The 24,172-nt window shown below is 38.8% G+C and overlaps 1 protein-coding gene across 1 annotated transcript in view; it reads left to right on the forward strand.

Moving 5' to 3' along the window:
- Nucleotides 1–24,172, forward strand: part of SGCZ (sarcoglycan zeta) — a 315,201-nt gene that overhangs the window by 1,085 nt on the left and 289,944 nt on the right. The window contains exons 2-4 of the mRNA XM_014518471.2: nucleotides 195–277; nucleotides 10,081–10,168; nucleotides 18,507–18,608. Of these exons, the coding sequence (XP_014373957.1) occupies nucleotides 195–277; nucleotides 10,081–10,168; nucleotides 18,507–18,608 (273 nt within the window). The remainder of the gene's footprint in view (nucleotides 1–194; nucleotides 278–10,080; nucleotides 10,169–18,506; nucleotides 18,609–24,172) is intronic.

A 24,172-nucleotide genomic window follows, 5' to 3' on the forward strand; every position in this document is an offset into this window, starting at 1 on the left:
CAAGGGAACAGTTCAACGGTCGGGACAATATCCTAAACCTATTCTGTCCAATTAGAGCAAAAGCCCGATCGTCCCCCTATTATCGTTCATCACAACTGGATGACTTGTCATTCTGACGTTCACCTAATATCCTTAAAGTAAATTCAACTACGATTCTCTTTTGTTTTGTTCTGTTGTTGTTTCTTTCTTTACAGGCCCGACTTCAACAAAGCAGTAATCCACAGCCGCCCGATTGTAAGATCCGTCGAACACCCAACTGCAGTTCCCTTAAGTCAACGTAATAACGGCTATGGAGGGGGCACCGAGGCAGCGAATGTCCATCGGCCCAGAACTTGCTATGGCGCTGCTCCTCTCTCATTTTGTTAAGTATTTTAATTGGCATTGTCTGTTATGGGAGAAGACGGACGTCCCGCGGTAATTATTTCATTGTGCACTGACTAATAAACGAGGGGAGTCCCAAACAGAAGTTCTCCAATCAGACGATAACTAATAGTTGTTCTTATATGTTTAAGTTATTGTATTTTATAGTTTGTTAAAAAGACCAGTCTGTAAAATTGTTTGTTATATGTACATGTTGGTTGCTTAAGCTCCGTCAGGCCAATGAATCCTGAAACAAAAATTCCCTATAACGTGCTTATGTGTCTAAAATTCCAGTTGTGCCGTCAGCAAGGGGGCATGTCACAACCCAATGATTTTAGTGCCTCGGCACGATGGAATTATTCTGCCACATGAGAGTCTCTTGCACAGCAAAAGTTTTCTGCTGCAACAGAAAACCCCGGTGCAAGAGAGTTCCCGCCATTCGCATGCAAATTTGTGTCCCGCTATTGGCCAGTTCTAAATTATTCCTACGTGGCGGCTAGTAATTGGCTTGCTGGCCGTATAAAATTTTGTGCAACTTCCGCCCAAGTTGGAGAACTTTGAGCACGCTGCAGAGTGCCTCTAAAGATATCTGACTTGCGGCTGAGCTGATCGATAGCCTGATCACCTATCGATTTTTCTCCCCGTCGCCGAGCGCAATCCTTCGACGTACCCTTTCTCTGCCGGCTTAATTTGTGGACGGATTAGCTGGCCTGAGCCTTGCCAGCTGGAGCAACTCATGGAGTTGTTTAAGAGACCGGACCACCTGCGTTGCGGCTACTAGTGGCGTAAGTAAAGTTTTTCGCAACCAATACGCTTTGTCTGCCTCTCCATTCACCAGCCCACCCAAATGACCGAGCAATTTGTATATCACCTCGAGTCGGCTCCGGCTGTCCGAGACAATAACCATATAAGCAGTTCATTTGGTTGACTGAAATGGTCACAGTTAAGCATGTACATAGTATTTTCTATGTTACAAAGTTTGCTTCTCATAAAACAAAAAATAAACTATTCACTAATAGTTATTATGTAGTTTCCTTGACGAAATGCATCACATACACTTGATAGAAATATTTATGTCATCAATTTTCAAGACAAACAGTAGTAACAACTTAATCTTAATCTTAATAATGTCATAATAGAAAGTGATTATTTTAAGTGATTGCATTGAAATTAAGAAAAGGGTACTATATCAAACCTGACAAATGCAGAATTTTACTTCTCATGGGATGTTTAATCAGTGTAACACATAATTAAGTTAATTGATATCTTTAATATTCTAGTACAAGCATTGAACACCTCTCAAAACAATCCAGCATGGGCTTAAACATATGAAAATGTAAATTTAATTAAAATCATTTAGAACAGGGTTTTTCAACCTTTTTTTGAATAGTGTACTGGTGGTGGTGGCCAGACACAGGGAGTGGGGAGGGAGCTGGTGGTGCTCACATATGGCGGGCCCTGCTCCCGCCACCCACCACTCTGTGCTGCCATCACCACTGTGTGACACTTTTCCATGGCCAGTCACATGTGCAGCTCCGCTGGCAGCCACCCTTCCTCTGCCCTCCCTCTCCACTCTCTGAATTTTCCTTAGATCACCATGATCCTGACCTGGGGAATGCATGAAGAACCATGGATGCTCCATTCCTCCCAGTCCCTGGGGGAACTGGAGCAGCAGGAAAACACTCCACATGCCTTCCCCAGACAGGGGTCTGGTGAAAAGGAAAGGAGCAGCCTTCAGCACTCCACTCCTGAACTAGCCCTGGACCAGTCAGCTGCTATGGCTCCCTGCCTCTTCCCTGAACCAGGTACTGCCTGGCTTGGAGAAGGGACTGGAGGCTTGGTTTCACTTCCTCCTTCCCCTCCTGGACTAGTCCAGGAGTGGAAGGGAGCAGAAGGGCAAATCCCCTTGCCCATTCCCCAAACCTGAGACCCCAATCTAGGGAGAAGATGGGGAACAGCAAGCAGTTGTTCCTCTTCTCTACTCCCAGTCTCAGGGGGAAGACTGCAGGGAGCAGTGGGGCAACCCTTACTACCCAGTTCTCACTGTGAGGACTCAAGGGTGCTCAGCAAGCAGGGAATAGCTGGCAGCTACATCTCCCCTCCTTTCTTGGTCTATGGGAGAGATAGGAGAACTTGACCCATGCTTTTTCCTGATATGCATGACTGGTCTCTAGAAGGCACAGGAACCTTTCTCTGTGGTTCCACTCCTTGTGGTACCTGGGAGGAGTTAAGTTCCATGAAAGTGTTCAAACATTCATTCTCCTGGAAGAAACTCTCTCAGGAGTGATTTCTACTTCAATATAGTCCAGTTATTTTTTTCTGCCAGAGCAGCCATTTTTTGCTCCTTAAAAACAAACAAACCAAAAAGCTGCAATTTCTGCACGCTTGTGATTTCTATCAGGAAAGCAACAATTCTCCTGAGAGCAACTGAATTTCTGTGACCTATTATGGATAACATTTAACTAGCACTGGACTAGCACTTGACTGCCTAGTAGGGGCACTGGAATTTCTATTCAGACAGCCCTGAAGGAGTTAAATGACTTCTTGGTTCATTATATTCTACCTGATTTCTGCTAATGTCTCTTCATTCCAGAGGTGTTAATGATCCTCTCTCCCTTTTTAATGGTGTCTATACTATTCAAGGTGTACTTTGTTCTACAATTTTGCTGTCTGTTAGCCATTCCTGGTAATGTCTCTCTTCTGTGCCACAGCCCCACAGACTGTTTTTAGCTTTAGCCATAAACCTTAACTCAGGCACAGTAATATTAACTTGGTGTAGAAATTACTGATGGTAAAGTATTGGAGGCATTGTTAAGACACTCAAGACTAGATTTTGTATTTGAATAAGAGATGTACATATAACTGCAATGACTACAGGACTAACGAATAAGAATCTTTTGACTATTTTTACCATTTTTACCTAGCTTCTAGTGTTTTTAAACTTAATACATAATATAGCTATTATCATATGTACTTGACTATAATATGACCCTCCCAATAATTAGATTCTATGTATGGAACAATTATATATTTAATATAACTTTTCAGGTATAAAATCTAATTATTGGAGGTTTGTCTTGAATTTGTCAATCTCGCACTGCTACAAGAGGGAAAATACATCTGGGGGGTCAGGTAGTCCCTTTGTCCTCTGCCCCCCAACAACTTCTCTCTGCAGCCCCTTCCTCCCTTCCTACTGTTAGACCTTACTCTCCCTGCACACATGAAAGTGAGAAACAAATTTGAAAAAAATTGACCTTTAAATAAACACAGCTGTAGCAATTTGCATATTGTACCCATAGGCTTAATTCATCCAGAATCAATGTATTTTTACCTTCTTTGAAACTGTTGTTAGTTTTAGCAAAGGTACTCCATAAACACACTTTTAAGTAGCACTTTAACACCTACTTAGAGAGACTGTGAACTATGCATGATATTATTCTAAAACCAAAAGCCTCATGATTTACCATATAGTTTATTGGTCTGGACTCCAGCAGAATCAACAGCATTTCAAGCCACAGCATTTAAAACCCTGGTAACCCCACAGCTCAGCACTGCTCCATATATTTGTATACTCCAGATACCTGAAAAATGATCCATGTGCTAATTTGTCCTCATGGCTAGGACCAGGTGTTCTTGTCACAAGTTCTGGGATCCTCCAAAAATGTATATGCAAATGAGATGTAGGGCAACCTGGTATGACTTCACCTCATAGAGGGTGGATCCACACCAATCATATGCAACAGGCTGAGAGAGGGGGCAACAGAGGGATTCTGGGTGAACTGTTTGGGTCTCAGTTGTGTGATGTTTGCCAGACATTTAAGGCTGGTGAAGAAACAAGAGTAATTGGGAATGGGAAAGAAACATGCAGCTGAGCTATAGGAAATAATACACAAATTTTATTCAGTGTAGTGGCTCATCATGACTATAAAAAGAGTCAGCGCTGAGGGGGACTATACCCAATAGGCACTACAACATGTCTTATTTACGTGGGTTGTACTAACCTCTCCTTGTGGTAGGTCATATCGCTTCTTGGTCTCTTGTCAGCTCAGAGCAAGTTTAGTCCTATGCTTGCCTAGCAAGGGAAACACCATGACTATCGAGGCAGTCTTCCTAGTCACACATGGGGAAGACTGCTCTCTTGGCACTGGTAATGTACAGTACACCTTCCAATAGGGGCTGTAATGGGAAGATCTTGGCTTTATGCCCACTTTATGGAAAGGGGAGATTCCTTTCTAGCTTGCTTCTGTAGCCTATGGGCTGAGGGCAAGAAAAACTCAGGGCACCAAAACCCCAAGCCTCTGAGCTTGGGCCTGCAAGTAGGATGCCTGCCAAAGGTTTTGGAAACATCTGAAGCCCCAGATGGGGGTGGGGGATGTTTTTCAGTAGTAGGATCACTTATGGAGGGTGTCAGGGCTGACTTTGGCCCTCCTGCTGCCAGCCTGGTATTACCTCCAGGCCTGTTCCTTGTGGAGGGAACACCTGCCCATTTTTTGAAGGACCAAAAAACCCAACCCCCCCACCCCCCAACAAAACCTAAAAATGGTTCCCATCAGCATGTTTACCCAACATGAGCCATGTACTTTATAGTCACTCAGTGTTGACTGCATTTATCATAGTTGGTTTCTGTTACTGAGCACATGCTATTTTTACCAGCAGTTCAGTGCAGGCAATGTATTTAATGCAGTTTCCTTGTATGTGAATGTAAGGTAAGGAGCTTTTTTTCCCCCCCTGTGTTGATGTGATGGAGGGCAGAGGAGAATCCTCATTTTATATTTGAGTAAATACTGTAGTAAACATATCAATATATTTCTTGCTTTGATCTTAAATGGAATAATATAGCACAGGGCACTTAGTATATTAGTAAAGCTTCTACTTTCTCTTTAGTTGGAGAAAGGTATGTGCCATGTTTATATGTGATGATGTACTATGCCATCTGTACCCTCCTTTTCAAAATCTTATATCTGCCCATGGAACGATACATTATTAAATGGTACTTAAAGTAGGTATCTGATAATAATTAGATTTCTGAATTGGCATTCCCTTAATATGTAGGGGCAATTTTATGTGTCTCTTGATGTCATTAATTGTGTTTTAGGCTGTAGACTCAGCAAAACTACTCTCTAAACATTTATGTAATGTGATTGTAGTACCCAAACATATTCTAGTAGTTTTGTTGAGTCTTAAGTTTAAAATGCAGATAGGGATGCCAAGACATGTATGAAATTTCAAATGAATATAAACTGAGTATAACTCAAGAATGTTAGGAAACTCAAACTTTATCCTTTCAAAATGTTCTAGAGGTTATAATATAGTCACCTTCTACTCAAACTTTGTTTCAGATTCCAACTAGACTGGTTATTGGCCTTTTCCCCAAAACTGCCATCACCAGTTTGCAGTCAGTTCTGCTAGGTAAATCTCATTGCCTATTCTCCATCATCTCTATCTTCTTCTTTTACCTTTGAATATTCCTTCACTGTCTTACAGTGCTCCATCTTCCCTTGCTATTCTATGATGGAATCCAGATTTGCTTTAAGTGATTCTCTAAGTGACCTCATTGTCATGCATGGTTTCAGTTACTGTTTTCCACTAATTATTCATGAATCAAAGTTTCCTCTCCTGACTTGCTTCAATCAGTCCAATACAACATTTCATGCTGTTCTCCTACTTCTTCCTCTGCCCATTTGTGAACTCACTTATATTTGTTTTTGCCAACATTTTTCACTGTTCCTACCATTATCTTTCCTCTCAAAGCAGGCCTACTCCTTTTAGTCTATCACAATTGACAAAACCACCATCCTTTCACATATGTAAGCCTATCAATAGCTAACCTTGCTCCTGTACTTTCTACAATCATGCAGTGATGAAATGGTGCCTCTTTTACCTCTAACATTTATAAAATCCATTGCTTTATGATTACACTATTACTATTTTCCTCCTTCTTTCTGGTGTCTTCCAGAACTTAAATTTCCCTTTCTACCCAACATCAGCATACTTACCAATAACTCCTACTTTTCCCATAATTTAACCATATAACCCTTTTTATCTCTCCCCCTTCTCCACCAAATCAAATTTAAACTTCTTATTCCTACCTCATAACTCTGGTACTTTCCAATTATTTTCTCTTATCTATAATTTGGTTTCCTCAGTCTTCTAGTGACAGCTCACTTTTATTACTTCTCCTGCAGTCCTCTTTGTACTTCCATATCATGTCTTATGGTACACTAACTCCTCCTTCAAATTCCTTCTGAAGACCAATTTTTGTCAAACCAACAAGAAAATGCAAATTATTTATTATCAATTAGAAGGCTAATAGGTATGGCTAGTACTCTAAAAATGCATGATTTTGTCCTGTAAGGAGATAGGAAATATAAAATGTAATTTCTTTGAGACTGAATGTGTGACTGACTACACATTTGTAAAAACAATTTGCATACTATCATTACCATAGTAGAATTTGTAGAAGACCCACATGTCTTTGTAATTAATAAATTTCCATGCCCACTAGTAATGTGTTATCACATCTGAAAAGTACTGAACAAATAGTATTTATCACATTTTATGAAATAAGATAAAATAAATTAAAACAAAACTATCCTGTAAAACAGAGTCATGAGCCTTACCAACTTTTTTACATATAAGTCAGATGTTGGCCCAGCATTTTTTTAGTTTATTTTTTCATGCTCTTTTTCAAGGGAACAGAGACCCAAATGTACAAAAAAATTAGATGCTGAAATTCTACCAAAGTTCAAGAGTGCTGAAAACTCCCACGAGTGCCTAGGTGCTTAAATTTCTGACAGTGAAGATCCCCAGGCAACTTACCAATGACTGTTTGATTAACATAAAATGCATAAGAAATCCTTGAACGGGTCAAAAGCCAAGACCTGCTCAAACAGGGAAGTCCCCCAAGCACTGTGCTAGAAAGCCAAGCTCTATTTTGCAAAGTAACACAGCTTCAAGAGGACAACTGGAAAGTACTTCAATATAGCCCAGAAATGTTAATAGACTGATGGTTAAGACAGCCTTCTGGGTGGTAGGAGATGTGGGTCTGAACTCCCTCAGGTTAAGGAAGATGTAGAACTTTGGTCTCCCATACCTGGGTGAATGGGGAGAAGCTAACACGATTATTTTGAAAGAAATATGCAATCCAAGGTCAATTTTTTTAATTAAAAAAAACTAAATGCCTTCAGGAATTTCTTAGGGTAATATCTTTTATTAGGCCAGTTGCATAGTTAGGATAGAATTAGAACAGCTTTTGAATGCAAGGCATTCTTCATCGTGTCTCATCAGCACAAGCAAAGCATAGCATAATAAAAAATATTCAGGACAGGATTCCAAGCTTTGATTTCTCATCTGAAAGACATGACTCCCTAAAATACGAAGTAGGCATTTAGGTCATTTTTACATGCAGTGCTGGATATGGTGGGCACTTTAATTAGCAACCCAGACTAATTAAAGGTGCCTTTATATCATGTGTATCAGCATCTCCATGTGTCCCCACACTGAAAAAAATGGTGGCATGTTGCTTTGAACTAAAGCTCATTGGATGTGTTTTATTTCAAAGTGTGCTGCTGCCATTTTGTCAGCATGGAGATGCGCAGCAATGCTGATACACGTAACGTGTAGGGCTGCCAGAGCACGTCAATTTCTGTGCTCAAATAATTGAGTCTGATCCAACACACTGGATTGTGTTAGAAGCCCCTGCATTCTCTGGGAGAGGCAAGATAGTTTATTCAATGCCCTGCTAATTATACTGGCTGGGATGAATCCCACCCTGAAGTGTGCAAATCTCTTCATGCATTGTGTAGTGAATGAGCTATTGTGTTTTGTTAAACAGATGTACATGAATCATAAAATCAACATTTTCACATGTGTATACAGAATTTCTTGTACATCTAGTTGGTCAGTGCCTTAAAGTTTTAAAATCACTTTCCATTGTATATGAAATAATATACAGACTTACTTAAGGCAGATCGGTAGGTTCTTCCATCCCCTTTTAGCCTTCGTAGCAGTACTTGCACCTTTCAACATTGAGCAAAGTATTATTAAACAAATTCTTGACTGGCTAAGTGAAATTCATAGTCCACTTATATTTTTTCTTTGTGTAATGATGTGTATAAGATTCTGATTTAATAGTGTACCTGAATGAAGGAAAAATATTATACAGAAATTAAACCCTTAGTTGTCTGAAGGAATTTTTAGAATATGAAAGGCTTAAAACACCCTTTTTTGCCTCCTGGAAGAACATCTTGATTCTTTAAAATGTTTGTGTAATATTAATTTTAGACCTTAAATCATATATAAGTTCATTTAACAGCTCCCTTAAAAACATTTATCTACGCCCACTTACTCACAGCCAAAGTACTTTAAAAATTCTGTTATATTAGCATTTGGCTTGATTGACTCCATGGACTGATTATTTGTTTATTTTACTTTCAAGACAGAGATTTGTCATAAAAGATAAAAATGTCTTTTAAGCTTCTCAGTTCATAAGCTTCAACAAATCAGACTACTTGTCTTTCCCAAATATTTATAACACCATTATAATATGAGACTTCATTTACTTTGATATTGACTTTCAAATGCAGAAAAGTTATTACAAGATATGATAATAAAAATCCCAGCAACAGCATAAAATAAATGATTTGTCTTTCATATGTTTGAGTTTTAATAACTCTGCTTTTTGAATTACTGGTGAAGATCAAAGTTGTTTTGTAGAAAAACCATTAATCCCAGAACATTAGAAAAATCATTAAAAATGGTTTAACCTGCTTCTAAATAAGTATCTCAGGTATGTGGTGGGATTGTTTTTTTCTTTTCTTTTCTTTTCTTTTCATCAGGGACAAGCAGCTTAAAAAAAACTGAATAAGTTGAGGGGGATCGGTCCCTTGTTGTTGTTTTATTAAACTGGAGGATATTGGGAACTCATAGGGCGAAATAGACTAGCCAGACTGGTAGGAGTCTATTATGAGTTTATTTCTTTTTCTATAATATGAGCAAGGTTTTGGGTTCCCAATACACTGAAGAGTGTGAATGGAAATACATAAATCTGCCTAGCAAGACAAATTGATAATCATTTCCTATAGCTGTCAAACATGCTGATCTGTTTCATTCACACTAACATGTCCTTATAGTGTCCACTAAAACTTACTAGGCAGAACTGCAAGTTACAAGAGCAAGGAAAGAGAGAAGAGGCTATAAATCAAATCAATATTATTGCTGCCAAAGACTTGATATAGATAAAGATAGGAAATACAACAGTGCTTTTGGTTGTATCAAATTATGAGTAAATTATATCAAATTATTAGTCAATATATTATAGGCTTTGATTTAATACAGACGCCAGTGCCACCTTATCAAATTCCCACAGCCATTAGTAAAAGTTTTATCTTTGGGCCAGAGTTGCATTCATCCTCTTGCTTGGATATTATTTCAGTTTTCTGGGATTGCTAACCAATGTGTCCATGTATACATGTAGCCATACATATATTTTATAATCCAGTGCAAAAGGCCTTTAACCTTCAACGTGAGAATTTAAGCTAAACAGAGTTTGTTTTACTTGAAGCTTGATTTTTGTTAACAGTCAACTATGAATGAAAAAAATTCAACACCAATATAATATCAGTTTATTAGAGAATAAAATCTCATGCAGATTTATTTCTTTATATTTAATTACATTCCATGGAAATGATATAATAGTTGAGAATTGTGTACCCCTTTTAGGATGGAGGCCCTAGGATTAAGATTCAAGAAGAATCATAATGCCAAGGAGAGCAAAATAGAAACAAAGGGCCCACAAGCCTATGAGGAAGTACTGTATTTATCTGATTCCAAGATCACTTTGAATTTAAGAAGATCCTCCAACAATTAGTCTATACATGGAAAGTTATAACAATTATATAATTTTCCATGTATAATATCTAATTATAGGCAGGGGGCAAACAGATGAGAGGCAAGCAGTGGGGTGGGGGAGACAGGCAGTCTGATCCTAACTCTCTCTACTTCTCTCCACATGACCCCCCACCACTTGTCCCCTCCAGTGCCTCCCACCCTCCCCAGCACTCTAAATCTCTACATACTGCTCCCCACCTTCCCCTCCTGCTTACTTGTGGCTGTCCGTATTGTGTGTCCCAGGGTAGCAGGCAGGGAAGGGTTAAACTGCCTGCCTGGCTGCTACCACTGCTGCTGCTGTCTGAGCCAGAAGAGCAGCAGCTCAGAAGTAGCGGTGGCTGGGTAGGCAAGTAAACCCTTCCCTGCCTGCTCGCTGGGACAGATAGCACAGGCAGTCACACAAGTAAGTAATGCTGTGGAGGTTGGGAGACCCTGAGGGGAAGGGAGGGGCTGGGAACTGGGGGAGTGCTGGGGGCCAGGGAGCATGGAGGAAGGCCAGAATGGGAGGGGAGGGGATTCTTACCTATCAGTCCAGGCTCCTAATGGCCTGTAGTGGGACTGCTCCAAACTCAAGCTAGCGCTAATACCCATCAACATTCATGTGATTCATAGTATTATAAGAGCCTCAGGCAAAAGGCATGGTGTAGTTGCACCTCATAGACTAACTACATCAATGATGCATTTGGGAATCCCATTCCACTCACCGAATAAGTATGGGAATAGGACAGAAAGTGAACCTTTCAAATTTATCTGAATTTATCTGACTTCCTCCCAGTTCTCTACTATAACAGTTTCTAAGAGAGAGGACAACATGATTCAAGCAAATTTCCCTGCACAATGGGTACAGGCCTTATTGCTTTTCTTTGTTATTTGCAAATTTTGTTTCATAGTGGCAAGAATACACTTCAGGAAAATCATTTCTAAAAGATTATTGCATTTGTCAGGTGGTTAAGGTCACAGTCACCCTGCTTCAGTTTCCTAACACCATCCATGGCAGACGCTCCAAAATGCATTGACTGTCTTGTCCTATTGAATAAATCTAATTATCTTATAATGTAATTTTATTGGGGTGAGAGTAGTCCCATATGCCCAGTGTCTTACAGCATTTAAAGTGGAAAGCTTTGGCAGATGGTCAGAAGGATAGTCCTTCTATGGAAGACCAGAATGAAACTAAAGGAAAGGAAGGAGCTAAAGGAACCTAAGAATATTTCCCCAAAGAAGCATAAAATTGTACTGGAAAATGGATATTTTATTTACTTAATTTCAAGGCCCACACACCAAAACTACAAACGTCTCTCTTCAAAAAGAAGATGAAAGAAACTGAGACTATGACTGAGCAAAGTACTAAAACTGAGCACCCATAGCTTCAACCAAAGTTTATGTGAACTGTGCTTAAACCATGCTATATACTACAAAGCATTCTGAAAAATAAGTTTGAGATATTTCAGATTAGCACAACTAGTAGCTATTGGATTAGTTGTTGTATCTTCACAACAGAGTTTGAATAGTGTAAAGTTAATTGTCTAGGGCTGCATTTTGAACAAAACAAAATATTAAGTAGCTGCATATGAACAAAGTATTCTCAGTCCTTTGTAATGATTGAAGTAGGATGTTTGAGAAAATAACAGTGGGTGATAGTATTATTAAAGATAGTATCATATGCATATCCAAAAGGATATCCAAAAGGCAGTGAAAAAAGGAACCTTACTACTGGCAATTCCTGTCCCTTAAGCACTTGACTTGGCAACCTCAGCAATGCTTTTCTTAATGCATTTTTGTGTGCAATATATATTAGTGCTAAACCTTGCAGCCACAAATGCCCCATCAGAACCAGATGAAGTAATATGTTAATTTCCACTTTTAACTTAGCAAATGTGTTTGTCTCTGAGTGAGTAAAACAGTACCTGCTTCCTACTGAATATTTATTCACAGCTAAAATACAGCACAGTTGGTGTTCCCTCTCAGGTTATCCCTGTTGATAGAACAGCAGGAGTATTGCATTAGCATTGATCTGTCAATGATGAGATAGTGTCTTTATCTTAGTTTCCCCTCTGGGTACAGGTGGTGGTATCACATTCTCACTTTTGTTTTTAAAGAACATCTACAGAGTGTATACAAATTATTAAAAAAATACTTACCAAAATTAAAGTGAGAACACTGCTTTTTTATTAACTATATGCCATGACATCAGTTTCAGAATTCTTCTACTCCCAGATCACATTTGATCTCCTCTTTTACTTTTAATGGAAAAGGAAGTGCCCTCCTACTTTGTGTAATTAGTTTTAAGCCTTCCTAAATATGTATAGAATATCAGGGGTCCTTCATTCTGTTTTTACTTTCTACTGATGCTACATTAGTTTCACACTGTCTCAGGAGTATATACTGTAGTGTAGATATACTAACTGAAAATGTTACCCATTCTTGAGTCTGCCATTGTGATAGTCCCCTGTCTTGAAAAGAAGGTGGCCTTTATTGTTACAATGGTGGCTTTTGGACCTTGGTCACAGAGACATAGTTTAATCTTAAAATGGTGTACAAAGGCATAATTCCGCTAAATAATCATCTTTAAAGATCCAGTGTAGCTTGAAAACAATCTTTTCTTCTATTGTGCCTGATATTCTTGTAACCATGAAATAAGGGAAGTGACGTTCATTCATTAAATCTTCAGGCTTATTTCAGCTTTACCACCTACAGTTAAGTCTTTCTTAGATTACTACATATGATTTTTCTCTTTTCTTTGCTTGTCCTAACTCAAAAGCTATACCTGTGTAAATGTGTTGGTGGGGAGGGTGGAAGGGGGTGGGTTTTTTTTTTAAACTGATATAATTGCCAAGCGTGATTTCTAGAGGGGACAGAGTAATATCAATATTAAGAAGCCTTATACTTGTGTATGTATTTCCCTCATGTATGATGATAAATACAGCTACATAAGAATAAAACCACTTTAGTATGTAAGTGTCTTCTCACTTTGGCTAGGGACACGCATTCAAAAAGCCTGAGCCTGAACTGATTCAATCTTTGCAGGTTAGTCTAACCTGGCTAGGCTAAATCAGTTTTGTAACCAGACAGACATCCCAGAAAAGCAGGCACATGCCTAAAGTGGCTGAGGCCAGAAGCTGTGGGGTGCTAGAGCAGCCCGCCCATCCCTTTGACAGCACTAAGCTGAGGGGGGTCATGGCCAGGCAGGATGCTTTGATTAGCCCAGCAGGGAATTGATGAAAGTGTTTATCACTTTGAACTCAGTGTTTATTGCCCCATTAAGAAAACAAGGGAGGGACATTACCAGCTACTTGTTGATTCTACCTGTTGATTCAGCACGGACCATAGCCAGCATGCGATATGTTAACTAATACATAGACATCTCCACAGCAAGACAGAGGGGAGAAAGGAATTCCTGCTTAGCAGGGAGTGGTGAGGGGGAGGAAGGGAGCAGACCAGTCTGTGCTGGAGCTGTAGCCAGGGAACAGAGGGGAGGGGCCAGCCCTGCTGTGGAACAGAGAACCCCAACCAGCTCAGAGAGCATGCTGGGATGCTAGGGGTGTTTGGTTTAGCTTAAACCAGCAAGAAAGGAGTCTGGGACAGACATTGCATAAACCAGTTTGACCCAGTTCAGTTAAACCTGGTTGAATGTAGTATTAGATTTATCTCAAACCAGTTTCAGGCATTTTTAAACTGGCTTATGTGCACTGAACATCTGTTCTGTTACAGGTTTAAAACAGTTTCTGAACACTTAAACCGGGTTGTGTAATGTCTGTCCCTAGCCTTTGGGAGCTGTATCACCTTAAATGTACCAGTAGAGATAATCTTACTATGCTGTTCTCAGACATATATTTTGCTGTCTATGGGATGGAGCAGAGAGTCTAATGTATTGCTTCTTTCAATTAGGCTTTTTTAAAGACCCTTTTAAATTTTTTATTTTTTTTTTAGAAAAATCATTCTTGAATCATAACTATTTGATATTGTAAAATGTAAGAGAATTTTCAAAGTGCCCTACTAATATCACATTTTTTCTTTTTTCCTATAAGATTTTGTTTTACTGTTAGCTCTTTGATATAAAAATATGTGATTCACTAGGTACAACAACATGACATATTTCTATTTAAAAGAGAACTGTGACTATGAAGCTTAAGCTGACTTTTGCTAGTTCATACTTTTTGGGTAGCATTGTGTGTGTGTTTATTTTGGGTTGTAAGTGTCATGACCCAAAAGGCATGATCGCTCCCGGCCCGCACAGTAAGATACTGTATTTGTACCTTATCTATCAGAGGAAGACAAAGGAACATGGATTTTATATATTATAAAACTGGAAATCCTACATATTTCATTTACATGTGTATTCACAAAAAATATTTTAATATACAGGTTTATTCAAGAAGCAGAAAGTTGAGGTACACACAATAATACAAAAATACACAAAGTAATTCAGATATTTCCTATGTTTTTCGTAGTCACCGAAGGTTACTTCCATATAGGAGAATCCATCTTGGGTTGGCCAGATTTAGGGTTGCAGCTGAGGTTGATGGCCAAAGTTATATTATTAAAGTTTTTGTGATTGCATGACATGTATTTGTAATGTATATGTGATACTGAAATTAGATTAACTTTTTAAATAAAAGTGTATTTGTACCATAGAATGTATGTCTGCTTCCACATGATATGCCATAACATATGCAAGATAGTGATTTGTAAAAGTAAGATAAATTGTTCCCAAGCTACACTTGATTGCCACAGATTTTCCAATTAAAAGTTTGATTTTAAGAGTGTGTGGTTATTTATGAGATTTAGTTATATGAGAATAGTCTTTCCTTGTTTCATTGGCTACTCCTACTATGCAATCACTGTATATGTATATGTTATTAAAACCATGACATGCAGGTAGTACTCTGATTTAGTGTAGTTGTAATTTAAAGTTTCCCTTCCAGGGATGGTCTAGGATATACTTAATATTGCTTCACTGAAAGGGTTGAAATAGACAGTTCTTTGACTGTAGTTGCATTTCTGTGATCAGGTGACCTCCTGCTTTTTTAAAATAAATACAGAATATTGGTGATTGATTCAAGGATGGAGAGCAAATGCTGCAATTTGAGGGGATTACTTGATTCTAATTAGAGATGCAAGCATGAGTAGGATCTGGCATGAAACTTTCAGAGGTACTTCTGGAAGACAGCAATAACCCATGAAAGCTAATTAAAATACTGTAAAGGAAGTCAACCAATTAGCACTAAAGCCTTTTGAAGGTGTATGGTGAGGTAACATCATAGATCTGCTAGAGAATCCACAACACTACAAAAAGGAGACGTGAGGCAGAAAGGAAACTGCTGTTCCAAGTCTAACAACAACAACAAAAAAGGCAAATACATCTGATACATGTTATGGAAAACAACACAAGCCAAATCAATATGCAACATCTGGAAAACTACAAGAACTGCAATGAATTTACCTCACAGTGTATTAATAGTTTACTAGTGAGCAGAGTGTGCAGAGCTTGGACAAGGATAATAATACCACCAACACCAGTTCTAGTGGATTTTTTCATAGGGCCAATGGTTAGTATTTCAATCAAAGATAAATAAACTGGAACAGCGAGCTCCTAGTTGGTGGTGGCAAGTATGGGTGTGCGAAACAGGCCATATTTGATTTGGATTTGGATTCAGCCTGAATTAGGGACAGTGATTTGATTTGTTGGTTCGGATCCTGTCCCTGATTTGATTCAGCTGAATGCGAATCTGAAAATTAAGTGGCAATTTGGAGAATCAGCGATTCAGCCATAAACACAGCTTTAAATGTTTTTTTCTACATACCTTAAGGTACCAGGCACAGCTTATGAATGCTGCGATGCTGGGACAGATGGAGTGTCCCACTGGAGCAGGAGTGTGCGGGAGGGATGTATGCTCAACACGGAAGGGGACCAGAAACACTTTTGGTCCTCTTATGGGTCCACCAGGGAGCATACTGGGCCCCCTCCCCCCCTCATCCCCCTGACTCAGCAATCAGCCATGGGGCGATCCCGGGTGCCCCCCAGACCCAGGAGGCACCAGTCACCGAGCCAGGAGGGTTCAGGGGACCCTCCCAGTGCACTCCCCAGTGGACCAGAAGTGCTTCTGGTCCACTTCTGGGTCTGCTGCCAAGCCCACTGGGGAGTCAACCACACTCCTGTGGAACACTTCATCCACCCCAGCATCTCAGCATTCATAAGTCACCTGGTACCTTCAGGTATGTAGAAAAAACATTTAAAGCTGGGTCTATGTCCGAATTGTTGAATCTTTCCGAATCTCTCTGAATCTCTCCGAATCAGTTCAGAGGGTTACAATTCAATTTGGAGAGATTAAAGGGTTTCCTGATTCGATTAGGATTCAGAGGTTCAGCCACTGAATTGGGCTAAATCTCTGCTGAATCAAATCAGGGACCAAAACTTTGCACAGTCCTAGTAGCCAGCCGTGCTGCAGCCCCCAGGACACTGAAAGCTGCAGCATGCACACTGATAGCCTAATGCCCCAAAATGTAGTGCTACAGCGAAGTTACTGTTTCATCTAGCAAAATTTTTTAATACTTGTGCCATCTATATAGTACTACAGGGGGCATGTTCACCTGTCTCTTCAACTTCTATAGCACTACAAGAGTGTTCATAGTGCTACAAATGTTATATCTGTCCAAACCCTCAGTTGGGAGGAACTTGCAGGTCCATAAAGAGATAGATAAAGGAAAGCTAACAATTCTGTATGATTTGGGGTCCTGAAAACTGTCACTTCTTTATGAATATGTGTCTATCTATGTGCAATGATAAATAATGGCTACAAATTGTAATAGTGGTACAAAGTTCATTAGTCATATGAGGCTGTTTCTCTACATGGGCACACAGAATTATAGTTATGTAAAGACTGGAAGGGCCCGCACAAGAACATCTAGTCCAACATCCCTCTCAGAGAAATATGCGATGTCTTCTCCAGTTCTGAAAATGGAGGGAAATAGGCACCAAGACAGTTGTTTTCCTTCAGAATGTCTTAGATAAGCTTAGGTCAAAATGGCTGAGGGCATGAGACAGCTCAAATAAATGGAGTTACTAGTGCCTTACAACAGTGGTACTGATATCTTGGGAGAGACCAGCAGAACTATGGAATAGTACATGGCATCACTGAAACTACTTGAACATTGTTATTTAGTTCTTAGCAGGTGGAGTGTGATTCATGGCAATGCAGAAAAGGCAGTAAAGACATGCCTAGAATGAAACAACTTTTTGTAACTTTCTTAGGGTCTGAGTGACTTCTGAACACAGCAGTTCAATCTGCATGTAAAATGTCCAAAATAACTTGACTATATTAAAGTGTTACTAATTTGGACCCAAATACGTTCCTACTAAATCCAGTCTGTTTTAAGTAAGCAGGAGAAGGGTCATTTTATTGTATCATAATAAAGAAAAAAATAATTGAACATCTTTCTATTTTTCTGCTGCTCTTCAAAATTGTACCCAAACTGAGTTTGAAGAAGGTAGTAGAAAGACCTTTGGTTCAGAACTTGTGTGCCAGGGTTTATTCTTGCAAGCGTTTGACAGCTCAAGCTGCTGCGCTATGTACAGCTGAATGCTTCTTCCTTTCACACTGCTGCTCAGTGGCAATGCTGTTTTTCCTGCCTTAAGGTACTCAATAGACTCCTTGCTGCTTTTACCTTCAACTGTATAAAGTAGGATTCTCTTAATATTGAGCACTTCTCAATATTCTAATGAGTGATAGTATAAAGGTACCATTCCTTGCATAGATTCCCCAGGACTTGGCCTACCCTTTTGTCAGTGGAACAACATTCATTTTGTTACAAGATGCGTGTCTACAAGTACAGGAGGTAGGAAGGATGTTGATTGGCAAATATAGATAATTTATGTAGTCAAATTTTGCTTTCCTCAAAACTGTTGTTTGGAGTTTTCAGAAGGTTTCAATAATCAACCTCCTTCTACACTGTGCCACAGCTTCAGCACATGCTTGACTACTACCTAGAAAAGTATCATATATCTTCAAGCTTGACACCTACTGCATACTTATTTTTAAACATATTTTCAAAATCTGGTTGCCCTTCCTATGATTTTGTATGCATGAAAAGTTTTGTGTATAATGAGAGTTCCTTTTATTTTCCTTTGCTGTTCAGAGAATTAGCATTTGCTACTTCTGGACCCCAGATCAGATTTTACGTATATACTTTTGGTATTTTTTTTTTCTGAACAGTGGTTTCTCCCTTAAGTGACACACGCATATTTATATTATTGCTTGTAGGATGGAATGGGGAATCTGAGAGTCACCAAAAAAGGAATACGACTTGAAGGTGTATCTGAATTTCTACTTCCACTTTATGTGAAAGAAATCCATTCCCGAAAGGTAAGTACCTGGCATCTTTTTTACTTTATTTACAGATTATAGGATAGTGGGGCTGGAAGGGACCTAACAAGATCCATTTGTCCAGGCCCCTGTTCAAGGTAAATCATATAAATGATTAGTATGTTCAGACTAAAACTACAGAATATGATTCCCAAACTTTCCAAGGTAGCACTGAATGGAGGTTTGCTCTGAAAATACCTTATGTGGTATTCTACAAGTGTATATATGTATGTATAACAATTTCCTGTACAGCAAGCTCTTTAAAGACGTAACAGTCTCCTATACTGCTAATGATGATTTTATCTAGTGAGTGGATATATACACTGGCATCTGGAACTTTTGAGTTTCTCTGCTATGATATAGAACATACTATCCTTCATCTCTAAGATGAGAAGCCAAAACATGTATATTTATTCTTCAAGAGAGGTCCTCAGTAGTGTGACTAGAGCCTTTGATTCTTCTCCTTTGAGGTGAACTTAGCAGTCAAATTCTAGCAATAAGAAAAAGAGCTGCAAAATGAGCAATTTTATATATACTCAGGTAGCTCAACCTGAATCCATTTGAGCTTCAGCTACTGTTCTTTTTCATTAATTCCAGAGAATTGTATTAAAACTGGATAATGTACACTAGAATGAGATTTTTACATAGCAACTTATTTATAATATTGCTTAAATGTAATTGTTTTATCACTTAGCAGATCATTATAAAACATGTTAAACCAAGATATTCTATATTCAGGAGTTCAGCACAGCTCATTTTGGCTCAGTCATGTTGACTTGTAGCTCTCCTAGATATATTTAAAAATATTGTAGTATTTGAATTCTATTAAGTTCTTGCTGCCATACAAATGCTAACCTACAATCAGAAAGAAATGTTATAATGTGTTTTAGTCAATGGAGTACAGGGAATTTTAATATGCATAGAGTGAAATGTGACAAGAGTGAAGAGCTATTTAGAAATATATTAACACCATTAGAGATCTCTCCGAAAATGTCTCTGCTCTTAGTGTCTGCAGAGGTCATCTGTGTGTGTATTAAAATATATCAGGGAACTACAGGTTACGAAAAAAGTCTACACCTAAATTTGTAGTGATAAGTTTTGTGTATCCTCTTAATGATTATACATGCCATTGTTTAAATATTCACTTGAAATGAACACTTAACTCTTGTACCTATAAGACCAAAACCTTGTGATTTTTTTTTACAAAGTTGCAAGTGTTGGCATGGCAACAAAACAATCATGTAATAGTTTATCAGTCTGCACATTAGCCAAAATATAGTTGTTTATTGAACAGAAGATCACCTTTGAATTTGTTATTTACAATCAGTTTGATTCCTTATTAAGGCTTGCTTGTGAAGAAATATTCCTTATGAAATGGATACTAAAAATAGGAAAAGGTAATTAGGACAACATCTATCAGTAAACTTTCAGTAATGAACTGCTGAAGTGTATTTAAAAATGCAAATATTGTAACTGATATAGATCATGATAGAGTGAAAAATTAAGCTTACAAAAATGGCTTCTATATATTTCATTAAACAATTTTTATCAAGAATAACTATAATAAGGCCTTTTCTTTCTTCTATTTATGAAAATACTTCTTTGGATAGAATAATCCTTCAAATAATTATTTTAAAAGTATCATGCTATCAGAAGGCATAAGTCCTTCTAAAAATAGTTTCCTTATAATTCTGCCATTAGTCTCATGCTTATTTTTGAAACGCTAAGTTCTTTCTTATTAATTAATTCTAACTTTTATTTTTTTTTCCAAAAGAGACAATGGAAAATTATTTATAACATTTCAGGGATGCTTCCAAGATCCTGGTGTAGAAAATAAGGAGGGGGGTGGGAGATGGTGGGGGGGAGGCCATTCTTTAAAATTGAAGAATATTTAAAGCATGCTTTCCAATAACTTAAAAACGAGTTCTGCAGCATTATGCCCCAACCTAACCAATATGAATTTTACAAATTCAAATCTTATGGAAGTTCTATGAATTTCCCAGACTGCAAAAACAACAATGATGAAATATGCTTTTTCCCCAAAGTTCTCAGAGTAGCAGCATTAAATATCCCATGATAATTCCTCTCTGTAATTGATATTTGTGATTCTAGCCAGCTTAAGTATGAAGTAATTAAGATTCTGAGGATTTTATAACTATTTACTTGGTCCTACTACAACCAATAAGTGAATTTGTTTCTCAAATAAAGTTAATGGGGTTTTACCACAGGATTTCATCCAATGCTGTTACTCCAAAAAAAAAATTAACCATGAGTTTTAAGTACAAGGGCTAAATATAACCCAAATTAATGTATTCTTCCAAAGTAAGATAGAAGGTTATGTTAGCTCCAGTTCTCAATATAGGAAGGTTCAAGCTTGGAAAGACAGGCCTAGCCTAAAACCCACACATAAGAAGGAAAAGACCATGCCTCTGCATAGCTCACAACTGAAGTTTTGGTGTAAAGCTGGTTGAGTTTTTCAAGTGAAACTCTTTCAGCCAGAAGTGAAGATTAGGCAATACTCAATCATTTATAGTAACTATTTTATGTAAAAATTGTGAAATTGTTTCAGGGATAAAAATAGCCCAAAATAAAATTCCAAAGAATACAAACATTTTTCTTATATAGTTTTTTACTAAGGATTTCAATGTTTTCTCTTAAATAAGGGAAAAATTATTAATTTTGTTTTAATTAGCACAATTATAAAATATAATGTTGTGACATTTCAGTTCAATTACAATTTAAAAAGCATTCATTTTCAAAAGTGTTGACTTTTTGAAACTAGTAGGAAATCAAAATGCCTCTTCCGCATCATTACCTTAGAGCACATTTTCAGTGGTTCTAGGTCAGTATCCATATATCACATGCCAACCCATTATGTAGGGCAATCATAAGATTGTACTGAAATTTTAAATACTTTAACCATATTAGCTCCTATTTTTCTTCCTAACATAACATGCTTTATTTTATGTACCCAGATATTAGTCTAGAAAATGTTCCAAATGTTAATTTATCAGTACTTCCCATTATTGGTAAGAGATGTTGATATTTATAAAATAGAAATAATTATATGACTAAAAATGTTTGGCTCTTAAGATTGAAAGAATATAAGTTTTACCTGTTTTGTCTTGCCCTTTTTTTATTCATATTTTATCTAGATTAGAAAAAAAATTAAGAAATCTCTCTATAATTAAACCTAGAGAATAACATTCAACTCTTGTAAAGGATTAACCTCAAATTCAAAGAGTATCCATGTGAATAGAACATATGGTTAGATGCTAAATTGCAGCCAGGCTGGAAGCAGCTGGTTGGATACTCTTCTCAAACCCTTAGGGAAATTATTATTTAAACCATATCCCCTTGAAATGGGTCTTGAAAATGCAAATAAAGAAATGCTTTAATTTATTTTCTTTCTTAACCATTATTTGAGCAAAGAAGATACCTTATGTGCTGCACTTGGAAATTATAAGGTTACTTACTCATTTCTTCCTTGTGATTTACTCTATAAGCCTGGCAATTTGCTTGCAAAAATTGCTGTGCGTGTTATCTGTTATCTTATTAGGAACATAAAACATATTGTGAGAAGGATGAGAAAGCAGGAAAGTGAGGTTTTTTTCCCTTCCTTTTCCTTGGGACAGTATAGCCTGTGGTTTAATAATAATATAAGTGTGGTTCACCAGAGAATGAAAGATTCAGCTTAATCTGAAGATATTGCAGTTTTCTCAGTGTGTGTGCGCGCGCGCGTGGCTTATTTATTTTCCACAGTGTTGGAAACAAAACCTTTGGAAGTCTGGTATTGCTTAGTTATACAAATATTCCCTTTTTAAACATATTTGTTGTTTTTTTCCATTAAAAGGCACTAACATTGAGTGGTTGGTTATTTAATATTTTTGCTGACAGGTGGTGAGGTTGTGACAGGACTTTTTTTAGAACTGGTATGTTTTCTTTGCAAAGGGAAGTAAGCAATAGAACGATCACATGACAACTCCTGGACACATTCCAGAGCACTTTCCAGCAACACTTCGTTGGTTCTTGTTACCTAGGGAAAAGGAGAATTGAATTGGGGAAAAACAAGGTTATTTTCGGTGTGACACTGATGCTCTATCACAGTGGTAGTCAACCTCCAGCTCACAGGCCAGATCAGGCCCATTAAGCCATGTCATCCTGCCTGCAGGGCTCTCCACAGGCCCAGAAGTTTGACAGCAGAGGACCAGTGGCAATTATTAACATTGCTACCCTCCCGCACCACCAAACTTCCAAGACCCATGGGCCAGTTGACTTGGAACAATCTGGCAAGGGGCCCAGTTCCACATGTGGGGCTTGGACCATGCACCAAGCTGGCCCTTCAAGCTGGATGAAGAAACAGCAAGGCTGGCCTCATGTGCTGTGTAGATCAGGCCCTGGGCAGGCCAGGCCTGCATCCTGCTGGATCAGGCCCCAGTCAGGAAAGACCATAGTGGATCAGGCCTTGTATTGACCCTGCATCACTTCCAGCCTGCAGGCTTGGAAAGTTGTGTAGCACTGCTCTATTGAAATCCAAAGATGTGATTGAAACTCATGTAGAGCTGCCCAAGCTAACTTTAAACTGCCTGGATCATATAGGCTAAGTACAGATGGTCAAAAAGCCCAAGAAGGATTGATTCAGTCTTCACAGTTTAGTCTTAGCTATGTAGATTGAGCTGATAAGCAAGTGAACAGACATTCATTTTTGATTCAAGAAATGCAGCCATATACCTGCAGTGCCCCAAGCCAGAAGCTCTGGAGGGGTAGGGTGCTACAACACACCTCCCTGGTTGGTTGGAACAGACAGTGTGGGCCAAGTCTATCTCACCCACCCTGAAACGGGTGTCTGTGGGGGGGGGGAGTGCAAAGCATTCTAGGATGCTGGGCAATTGAGTTAACTTGAATTAACTTCAATCTGGAGTGGATCTGGGACAGAATCCGGTTTCACCTAAATCAGTTAGGTCTGATCCTGCAGTATCCATGTTTATGTTAAACCAGTTTCAGCCATTTTGAAAGTTGTTTATGTGCACTGAACTTCTGGGGTGCTTGTACACATGACAAGTGTTTAGTCCCTTAAATTGAAATGGTGGTTTTTAATTGCAATGATAAAAACCCACCATTTCAATTTAGGGGCTTCTGTCCCTGTTACAGTGAGTGGCCCAATCCTTTTTTTTTTTCCCCACACAAAGCCTGCCCATGTTTCCTGCAGCTGGGGAGTGAGCTGCTAGTGGGCCAAGTGGCCCCTGAGCTGTGGGGGCCCGAGTTCTTCCTCCCCATGTGGGCTGAGAGAAGAGTTGGATCTGGCGGGTGCTGCCTGTGAGCTGGGGCAGCACCTGCACAGCTAGCAGCCCACCCAGGTGTCCCTGGGGGGTGCCACTACTGCAGAGAGGAGGACCACCCTCCTCTTCCCCTGCAGCTACACAGCCCGGTGGCCGCTTGCGCAGGCAGGCTCTGTCAAAAAAACCACAAAAAAACAGTGAGGGGCCTGCTCCTTTTTTTTTTAACACCCCAACAGAGCCTTCCCACCTCTCCTGCAGCCATTGGGTGAGCCACCAGTGGGCCCT

Source organism: Alligator sinensis, unplaced genomic scaffold, assembly GCF_000455745.1.
Source record: "Alligator sinensis unplaced genomic scaffold, ASM45574v1 scaffold516_1, whole genome shotgun sequence".
In the NCBI taxonomy this organism is placed as follows: Eukaryota; Metazoa; Chordata; order Crocodylia; family Alligatoridae; genus Alligator; species Alligator sinensis.